Source organism: Empidonax traillii, unplaced genomic scaffold (assembly GCF_003031625.1).
Source record: "Empidonax traillii isolate 1590-97213 ecotype Southwest subspecies unplaced genomic scaffold, ASM303162v1 scaffold492:size733235, whole genome shotgun sequence".
Classification (NCBI taxonomy): Eukaryota; Metazoa; Chordata; class Aves; order Passeriformes; family Tyrannidae; genus Empidonax; species Empidonax traillii.
In genome coordinates this window covers 290,068-300,787 of record NW_020955685.1, presented here as the reverse complement: position 1 = coordinate 300,787, position 10,720 = coordinate 290,068, and the positions used below count along the sequence as shown (strand labels likewise).

At 48.6% G+C, this 10,720-nt stretch overlaps 1 protein-coding gene across 3 annotated transcripts in view; it reads right to left on the bottom strand.

Moving 5' to 3' along the window:
• Positions 1–10,720, bottom strand: part of MTMR4 (myotubularin related protein 4) — a 55,690-nt gene that overhangs the window by 9,413 nt on the left and 35,557 nt on the right. For all 3 annotated transcript variants that reach the window (XM_027896300.1, XM_027896301.1, XM_027896299.1), the window contains 2 exons: positions 10,172–10,268; positions 5,059–5,172 (listed from right to left, as the gene is read on the bottom strand). In XM_027896300.1, the coding sequence (XP_027752101.1) occupies positions 5,059–5,172; positions 10,172–10,268 (211 nt within the window). The remainder of the gene's footprint in view (positions 1–5,058; positions 5,173–10,171; positions 10,269–10,720) is intronic.

Here is a 10,720-nt window from a genome sequence, read left to right as displayed (position 1 = left end):
CCTTGGGGGTTCCTCCCAGCTCAGTACATTCTGTGATTCTGTGTGACTCTTGCACCGAGTGCTGAAACAGGGCGGGGAATCTCAAATAACCATTATTCATGACTACAGCACTGACAGAGGCCACATTAGCCTTGCATTTTTATTTAAAATAATACAGAATCATAGAATCATTATGGTTGGAAAAGACCTCCCAAAATCATCAAGTCCAACCTTCAACTTATAGATAGAAATATATACTATGTAATCTATAAATATATAATATATAAAAATATATATTACTGTATATAAATAGGTATTTATGTATTAAACCAGGGAGAAGAACTTTAAATCATTATGGTTGTACTTTGGGAAAATAATAACTATTCCACAGAATCACAGCATGTGCTGAGCTGGAAGGGACCCATAAGGATCAGAATCCAACCCTCAGCTTTGCACAGAACCATCCCTCAGAGTCCCACCAGTCATTCCACAAGATCCCACAATGGTTTGGGTTGGAAGGGACCTTCAAGACCATCTTGTTCCACTCCCCTGCTGTGGGCTGAGACACCTTCCACTTTATTTAATGCTGTTTTGCTCTTCCCTTCTCTTTTTCCTCCCTTAAATTATGGACTGGTTGTTAAACCGTTTCACTTATCACCTGTATGTTGGAAAGATGAGCTCACTCGGCATCAGACTGGGGAGTTTCTGGGTGGAGGCCTGAGCTGGTGTTTATCAACAACCCCTAAATGTGAACCCTACCCTGGCTGTTGCTTATTGACGCCTCCCTGGAGGCCTGAAGCAGGAATAGGTTCGTTTTTCACAGCAACACACTGGTCAAGTCACCCACAAATGGCCATGAAGGGACCATGAAGTGACAAAGTTGATTGTGACAGAGAATGACCCATGAGAGTCTGTGGCTGCCTGGAAAAAGTTGCAAATGCTCTCACATGATAAAAACAGAGGCTGAAATTTAGTATTAATAAGTGAAGAATATTTACAGATGATCAAAACATAACCCCAGTTATGACATGGAGCAGTTTAGTGCAAACCAACAGATAAAAATCTCAAAGGCTTGGAAGTCACCAGGGAGCTCTGAAAAAGCCTCGTTGCTCAAGAGAAGCAGAAAGATTAAGCTTGTGGTAACAGTTTTTGGGAAATGAGTATGACAGAAAGTATCATGGCTTCACATCTTAACCCATCTTAAAATGACACAAATTTTTCAGTAATCCATCTCAAAAAGGATCACATCATACTCAAACTTCCAGGGAAGGCAGAGGTACAGGGGAGCTTCACTTTAGGACCAACTTAAGCAGGAAACAACCACCCACCATGAGAGAAGGGCAAGAATGGAAGAGAAGCATAAAGGGTCATAAAAAATAAAAAAAGGAGAGTTTGGAAGATTAGTCTTGTTTTCCCCTGAGAGAAACACAAGCAAGCACTGGAATGGTCATGCCATACCTTTCAGATAAACAAATGTTTTTTGGACAATGCCCAAAACAAAGAATGGACTCACTGCCACAGTACAGTGTGGAAGAACAAACTGTTCCAAAATACATTCCAAAATTCTTGGTGGAAGGTCCACCAAGTGACCAGGACACACAGTCCTGAATGGGTGTAGGAAATCTAAGATCCCAGCTGCTCCAAAGATGCCCCAGGAAAGAACACCTGTATCCCTGTCCCATTTGTTGCCCTGCCCATCCCACCACCCTTCCTGCAGCACCTCTCTGAAGATCACAGAATCATGGAATGGTGTGTTACAAGGGAACTTAAATATCATCCAATTCCATCCCCTGCCATGGGCAGGGACATCTTCTCCTAGCCCAGGTTGCTCCAAGCTGGCCTTGGACACTTCCAGGGATGGGGCAGCCACAGCTTCTCTGCCCAACCTGTGCCAGGGCCTCACCAGCCTCCCAGGGAACTATTTCTTCTCAGTATAACTATTTCTTCCCATCTAACCCTGCCTTCTGTCAGTTTATGTAGTTTCCTGAATGACATCTCACAGATAACAGTGATGAAGACTTTAAACAGAAAGAATATTCACATTCGGCCACGTTGAAACACCGTGGGGTCCTTTGCTCTCGGTGCTGTTTTGTTTCGTGAGGTGACTCGAGAGCAGTCACTCCCAGGAGATCTATTCCTGCCTTCAGGATCACTCAGGGATGGATAACACAGGCAGCAGCAAAGGCTTTGTTTATACTAGTAAATGAACCAGAGCCAAGGTGTGGACTTAAGCACCGGGCTGTGATCGCCAAGCCTGTTTGTGAGCCACCCACAGTCCCCGGCCTGTGCCAACCAGCTCTTTCCCAGACAGCGCCTGAGCACGTTTTGGGAAAGGCAGGTGCCATGCCAGGGACTGCTCCCAGCAGGCTGTTTGGATGCAAGGACACTGTTTTGGGATGGAAGGCACAGGAGGGCAGCCGTGTGGGGCAGTGGGATCCAGGCAATGCTGCGACAGCACCAGAGTCGCGTTAAACTCGGAAAACTTGGGAGCACAAACCTCTGAGTGCTCCAAAAGCAGCTGGGGACTTTCAAGGGACACAGTGACCTGCCAAAAACACAAGGAAATGTGGCAGCACTGATGAGTGTGAAGCCACCAGCGAGCACAAAGTACAGCAGATGCCAGTGGAGGAACCAAAACCACAGCTGAGCTTGCCATGGGCTCCCCAGGACAGGGCAGCACCCACAGCCCGACTCTGCCTTCTCCTGCACATCTCCCCAGCACGAGCAGAGGAAGCATTTCAGGGCTTTTCTTACTTGGGATTTTTGGGGAGATTCCCCTCAAAGGAAAAAGCTCCTTTCTTGAAACTGGAATGGCAGAAGGTGCTGGAATGTGTTAACTTATGTGGAGCGAGTTATTCTTTAGGGACTTCAGTTTAGTTTTAATGACTCAAGACCCTTTCAACATCCAGTGCTGGAGTATGAAGTGCCTTTGTAGTTTATCAGTTGAGCTTTTCCTCCCAGATTCATTCCAAGCACAAGGCTAGAGCACATCTGATACTGTCAGCACATGCCATGGAAGCCACAACAATCATCCCGAATGGATTAATTAATATCTGGTTTAGTGGAAGGTGGTGGGGCGGTTGGAAGCAGATTATCTTTAAGGTACATTCCAAGCCAAACCATTCCATGACTCTGTGATCTTCCAAGCCCTCTCTCTGTTATTTCCCTGCCATGGGAGTGCTCATCCACAACACAGAGAGCAGCCTGGCTTAAAACACAAGAAAGAGCTTGGAGAGGGTTTACTGAGCTGAGCTTAAAGGTCCCCAAATGAGCTGCGTGTGTGCAAGTGCTTCCATTTCCCAGATCTCTGGGTTAAACTCCCACCTCACTGTGGCATGATGTAAAACTGTGGCGTGATCTGAAATTCTGACACGATCTGAGTGCCTGAGAGTGCCCACTGTTCCTCCCGCTGCCTCCCTGGCAGCCAGGGCACCACAAGCACAGGTGATGCCAAGTGTTGGGATCTCTCTCCTGCTGCCACAGTCCCAAGGTCTCCTCAAGGTGGCTGTGCAGACAGAGCCATGCTGAGCAGAGGCTGCCACGCCATGCCCGTCTGCCTCTGCACTCAGCTAAATAATTAATTGCATCCTCTGCCTCGTGATTTAGAAGTGGACTGTGCCCAGAGGCCCCTGCATCGCTCCTGTGCATCTCACTGAGGGCTGAGATGGAGACCTGAATTTCTGCTTTGCCTAAATTGGACTTTTTCAAAGAAATCTGATGATGTGGAGCCTTTGGTGGTATGTTTTACAGATGGGACTGTCACACAGTGAGTTCAGCCTTGCCCTCCAAAAGCTCTGAGGTCTATCCAACAGTCCCTGGGATGCAGGATTCAGTCTCTCCTGAACTCCAAGTGAGGAGGAGGAGCTGAGTGGGAGGCTTTTCCTTTCTTCCCCTTTCCACACAGCACAAGGCACTGCAGAAACAGCCATAGCCCTCACAGACCCTCCTGGACAAAACACTTCAATCTTGAGGGCAAATGCTAAAAAAAAGTGCAGGAAAATGCGAGACATACGGGCAAGCACTTGTCCCATCTTGTCACATCCCCTGTCAGCATCTTCTAATCTGATCCCAGGCTGCAAAGGGTTGCAGCTCAGCCTGTAAATTACTGGGTACCATTACAGAGATATAAAGCAAGGAACAAAATAATTGTTGGAGTAGGAAAAAGACACGGCTTTGCCCTCGGGTGGGGAGGCACACTGGGACAGGCTCCAGAGCCAGGCCATTTTTAGCAAAAGGAATCACAAATACAATTAACTTCTTAGCTGACTTGGCTCCATGGAGGGACAGGCCCTCTGAGATAAGCTCTGCTTGCTCTTACTCTGCTGCACCACTGAGTTCTAGAAGCAACACACGGTGTTTTGCCAGCATTTAACAAGCCATGAAATGCAAAGATGCAGAGTTAAGGCATCTGTAAATTCACTGGGCTTGTTTCCTGACTTTTGGACTTTCCTTCGCTGTGCAGCTGTGATAAAGTTTTTTTCTATTGGGATTTGGTGGCTGCTAACACAGAGTCTAAGGTTAGAAATCATAATGTAAATTTTACACCAGGCACAACTGGCTGGGTGCACCTTCCCAACAGCCTCCTGTTGGCTTCAAACACATCAGTCTCCCAGGAGACAAGTTTAATGAGGGGCCACCCCCTACCCCGCAAAGCTCTGCTCCACTGGCCTGGCCTCCTACATCCCACTCTATCGATTATTTCTGGAAGGTTGGCCAGGGAATATTTCATTGAATCATGGAGTATCCTGAGCTGGAAGGGACTCACAAGGATTCCAACTCCCAGCCCTGCACAGACACCCCAAAAATCCCACCCTGTGCCTCAGAGTGTTGTCCAAACCCTCCTGGAACTCTGGCAGCCTTGGGGTTGTGCCCACTGCCCTGGGGAGCCTGTTCAGTGCCAACCACCCTCTGGGGGAAGAACCTTTTCCTCACATTCTCAGGTGGGAGGCAAAAGGAACCCCCAGCTCTGGCTGTCACCACTTGCTCCTCAGCCCCAAGGAGCTGTGCTCACCTGGCTGCCCAACCCTGTGCAGGCCCACGTGGGTTTGGGGGAGAGCACAGCTTTGGGTTTGCATTTACCTGTAAACCACCACAGGGATCCTTTTCCATGACCTGAATGAAGCCACGTTCTCCAGCTCCTTATCAGTGATCCAGACGGGGACCAGCAGCTTCTGGGGATAACTGGAACAAAGCCTGGGGAACAGAAAGCACAAAGGAAAGATGAGGACTGGGCAGTCAAAATCTGCCCCAGAGCAGCTCACCTTTCCCCAGACTCAGCATGCAGGACTTTCGCTCTTCATCTCTGTCTCAGTACAGCCTCAACATGGAAGAAGTGACCCAAAAAGTGCTGTGAGGGACTGAGACAACTTCTTCTCACCTCAGGCACACCTCTGGGCCCATACTAAGTATCCCAGTACTTCCCAAGGGTGCCTTTGGAACATCCTCTGGACTGAAGAATGTGGGTTCAGAAGGGTTTAGTGGAACAGTCAGTAATTTTGGGGGGGGCTTTGGGTTTTCTTGCAGCAGGTGCAAACCCAGGTACACACAGAGCTTCTGGTAAATGATGACCTGCCACCCTGCAGAACACAGGTCACCTTGACACATTTCTCTGTGAGGAAGGCACAGCTCTGTCCAAGGCCAGGCTGGAGCAATCTGGTCTAGTGGAAGGTGTCCCTGCCCAGGGCAGGGGGTGGGATGAGATGAGCATTAAGGTCCCTTTCCAACCCAAACCATTCTGGGATTCTATGAAGCACACACAGGAGCGCAGGGGGAGCTTCCTTGCTCCTGCAGGTCCTGCCCTGCCCCTGCTGCTCTCAGCACAGGCTGAGGGCAGGCTCAGACACAGCAGTGCCTGGAAGCTGGACCAGCTGAGCCCCCACGGCCCAGGCTGACACAGGTGGGTACATGGCAAGGAACATCAAAGAGCAGCTCCAGCTCTAGGCTATAACCCACATCATTCAGCAGGAATGTTTCAGGGCAGATGGGGAGCAGGGTGAAAGGGGTGAAAACATCCACCCAGCAAGCTCCAGAAGGTGGGCTGGTGTTCCTGAGCCCAGGATATCCCAGCTGATGGCAAAAGGCATGATATAGTATTCATTAGTTTGTGATGCTAGTGAAAAACTGCCTGCCACGGTGCAAAAAAGGCACTTCACAGTGTCTAGACAGCTCCTCTGAGAGCCCCAGGCAGAAAGCAAGGCTGGTAAAGGGATAAAAACAACAGGGTGAGGAATCCAGGAAGCAAAATTAAAGATGTCAGGTAAGAAGGTGAAGAGCAGGACGTCTGTGGTAGGATGTCTAGGCTTGGACATCTCTGAAATGCCTCAGATTCCAGGTGTAAAGTTGGACAGGAAATCAGAGAAGCACTGGAGCATGACTGAGGATGCAGGAATGTGGAAAGGGATAGCACCTGGTGAGGTCTGCAGGGACTTTTGGAACAGATGAGTCTATACAAGAATGGGCTTCATTGAAATGCAAACAGAATCGGTGCCCTGGTGCCTCAAACGAAACATTAAAGGGTGATGTGTTACACCAAACTGGGCAGAGGTAGGCCAGGAGAGGCTCAGGAACATTCCAAGAGTTAAGGCACTAAAACTTAGGAAAACAGTAAGACAGAAATCAATAAAATTCGGGTAATGAAACAGGACAGCCTTAAAAAGTTAAGCCAAACTTAAGCAGGGTGCATAGAAACAGGCAATGAGGTCAAGACAAACAGACGTGCTTCTAGGCTAGAATTCCCCAAAAATACCATAGAGGAAGTGAAAAGCCTGGATAAGTAACTATGCTGGGTTAACAGCATCTTATAAACTTGACTGGGTGTTTCTTGGTGCTCCCAGACAAATTATACAGAAGTCCCCGACTCCCTTATTTTGGGCCTAAACTGCTGCAAAGTAGAATAACTGAAAAATCACTTTGTCCCAGCATTTATCACTCAGTAGGTTTAACAATACTTTCAGAGGGGATAATGATCCCACGACTGTAACAATGAAAAGGGTGAGGGGGGAGCTGACAGATATGATGGTTATTTAAATATAGAAATATAGGATTGTTTAGGATATAGGATATGTTCCACTATAGGATTGGAAAAGACCTCCAAGATCAACAAGTCCACCAACCAAACCAGCACCAACACCGTGTTCACCACTAATCCATGTCCTCAAGTGCTACATCCATACATTTTGAACATTTCCAGGGATGGGGAGTTTACTACCTCCCTGGGCGGCCTGTTCCAGTGCTTGACAGTCCTTTCCATGAAGAAATTTCCCCCAGTTTCCAACCTAAACCTCCCCTGGTACAATCTAAGGCTGTTTCCTCTCATCCTGTCCCTGTTCCCTGGGAGCAGAGCCTGATCCCCCCCGGCTCTCCCCTCCTGTCAGGGAGTTGTGGAGAGAGAGAAGATCCCCCCTGAGCCTCCTTTTCTCCAGGCTGAGCCCCTCCCAGCTCCTCTTCCTCACACTCCTGCTCCAAACCCATTTTCCAGCACAAAGGGAGCCCTAAAGGGAACTACCTGTGGTGGGGTGGCCTGGAACACTCTGGGACCACACTGAGCTCGACCACTGAGGGAAACATCCTTGGAACTGTGAGGTTTGATGGCTCAAAAAGGGCTGGAACAACACAGCCACACAAAGTGGCACCTGTAGACCAGGAGCATCTTCTGACCACAAAGGTAACTATGAGAGAAATCACTGAATCATGGAATATCCCGAGTTGGAAGGGACCCACAAGGATAGAATCCAACTCTTGGCCAGGCACAGGACACCCCAATAATCCCACCATGTGCCTCAGAGCCTTGTTCAAGCTCTTCCTTCACACATGTTTATCACTAGCAGTCCTTACAGACTTATTATTGCTCACATGCTCCTACAGCAAATCCAGTCAAAGACACTAATTATCACATTTCCAGTGGTATGGACAGTATTAAAATTTATATAGAATTGCAACAAAATAAGACAAAATATGAACGAAGAGCAGTCCCAGAAACAAACAGGAAACACCAGCTGGGTAAAGCAGCAACACAGAATTCCAGGCAGCTTTTTCCTCATAAAATCTAAAATAAATAAAACCACCACTGTTAAAAGATGAAGCCTGAAAACAAGCATCAACAGTGAAGGAAAATGTTTCGGTTTTTTTTTTTTTCCTTTTTGAAGGAACTACATGTGTACCAAACCCACCTAAGGCTGCCATGAAACAACTCCTGCCTCGGGCAGCCTGGGTGCACCAGATGGGGAACGCTGGAGTGATCCCATTTCCCTGGGTGTACAGATCCCTGGAGATGTGGGAGCCAGGGAGAGCCCGTGTAATAATTTTATTATCACTGTACACTTTTATCAGGACCGAAGGAGTGGTTGTTATAAGCTTGTACTGCTCTCATTTTATGATGCCTGTCTCCAGGAAGAAGATAATAGTTCCCAGATAAGGACATTTCGGAACAGACTTGAAAGACAAGGAACAAAGCCATTGCCTTGGAGTATCCTGTCTTTAACAACACTGTTTTGCCAATGCAGGGAAATAAAAGATAAAAGGACTATAAACAGTTAAAAAGTAACCTGATCCCTGTGAATAGAGGCAGGTGGTTATGATCAAAAGCCAAGGCAGGATTTAAAGACACACTCCCCCAGCAGCAAGAGAGAACTGGTTTGAGTTGCACAAGGCAATTATTACACCACCCTTGAGATCCCAGGATGTCTGCAGGAAGCTGGGACCTGCCAGGATCCCCGGGGAGGAACTCAGGCAGGTGGAGGGAAGCAAAGCCAGGCTTGCTGAGGTTTCTTTCAAAGTCCTCTTTTCCCTGGTTGGGTTGGAAATCAAACACCTGCCTTCAGAGAAGTAGGTAATGGCTGTGGATTACTGGCCAGGAAGTGAAGCACAGATGGTCGATGGAAGCTGAGCTTTCTGAAATGGTCAGAGGGAACCACACCCCAAAATGTAGCAGGGGAGAAAGCCTGACTGCTCTCAAAGACGTGCAGAGACTCTACCCAGGGAAGGGGCCCTTCAAAGCCAAGCAGTTCAGGATAACAAGTTTTATTTGACATCCTTGGAGAAAGAGCATAAATGCCAAGTCAAGTGGCCAGTTCCAAAGCAATGATGTGGTCAGTGGGGACAAAGGGGAAACTGTAAATCCCCACCCAAATCTCTGTATTCTTAAGGCAGAGAGAACAGGCAGCAAACTGCAAAAGTCCACTGGGCATTTCCCCAGTCCAGTGTCTCCAAGGCACTCCCAAAGAAACCTGTGTCCTGGAACTGTCCAGTCCACAGGTGATAGGGATGCCTTTCCTGGCTGAGCCAGAGAGGAAAGACTGAGGGATACCAGTGGTTTCAAGAAGAGGATTATAGGGAATGCACAAATGAATACGTCCATCAAAGCTTCATAAAATCCTGTTGGCTTAATGCCACCTGCTGCAAAGAGAGGAGCAGTGCTTCTCCAAGAGTCCTGTGCTCCTCCAGGAGTAGAAGACAGGCTGGAAACACTGATGTGCTGGTGGGAAAGACCTTCTAGGGATCCCCACTCCAACTCCCTGCTCACCTGCGAAACTGAGATGTGAAACACCTTAATGATGGAGAAACCCCTCTCCCTGGGGATCTGCCCCAGCCCAGCACCACGTCCTGGGGAATGGTTTTTTTTTAACTCTCATGTCCACTCTGAGCCTCCCCATCTGCACTTTGTGGCTGTTGGTCCTTGCTCTGTCACGTGCCCCTGTCCAGCAGTTGGAGTCAGATCACCCCTCCTGCTCCAGCTGAACGAGCCTTGCTCATTCCCAGACTCCTGAGCATCCCAACAGCTCTCCACTGGCTCACTCCCAGCTCCTCACAAAGCTGAACAGCTGCCCCAGTGTATGAGAACTGTTTGTCATGTCAGAGAACAACTAACCAGAAAGACAAACCCATGATGGATGGATCCTCCAGACTCCCAAATGTCTTCCAGGAGGAATCAAGAGCCACATCATTATAAACCACCTGAGTCAGCAGTTATCCTCTCTGCCTAGCTCTGACATTTGGGCTGTTTTCCTTCTGCAATTCCACGATGTGAAAGGCGGAAAGAAAAGGGATCTGGCTTAGACACTGAACTGCCCGAGGGTTGTTGAGGCCAGGAAGGAGGATTAGCTGGAGTTTGACTCACCCACCGCTCTGCACAAGGATGAGGAAGGGAAAGTAAGAGAAGAGGGGAGAGGGGAGAGCCTGGTGGTGAAACACTCACTTGTAATTGTTGTTGATGTCAGAGACGCGCCAGACGTTCTGCAAGTCAAAGCCCATCCTCACCAGCTCCATCTCAAAGCGGTACCTCACGTGGTCTCCTGCAGAGCAGAGCACAGGGATTTACTGACAGCACCGAGGGGACCTGAACATGTTCATGGCAATCATTCCAGGCTGGAGAGAATCCCACACTGCTTTGGGTTGGGAGGGACATTAAAGATCGTACAGTTCCAACCCCCAGCTCTGAACAGGGACACCTTCCACTAGCACAGGTTGCTCCAAGCTGGCCTTGGACACTTCCAGGGCTGGGGCAGCCGCAGCTTCTCTGGGCAACCTGTGCCAGCGCTTCACCACCCTCTGATTAAAGAATTTCTTCTCAGTATCTTTCTGGCAGTTTAAAAATCACTCCCCCTTTTCCTGTCACTCTTTGCCAACATAAAAAGTCCCTCTCCTCCTGTTATAAGCCCCTTTAGCCACTGGAAGGGGCTCTAAGATCACCCGTTCTCCAGGCTAAACACCCCCAGCTCTCCCAGCCTCCAGAGCAGAGGGGCTC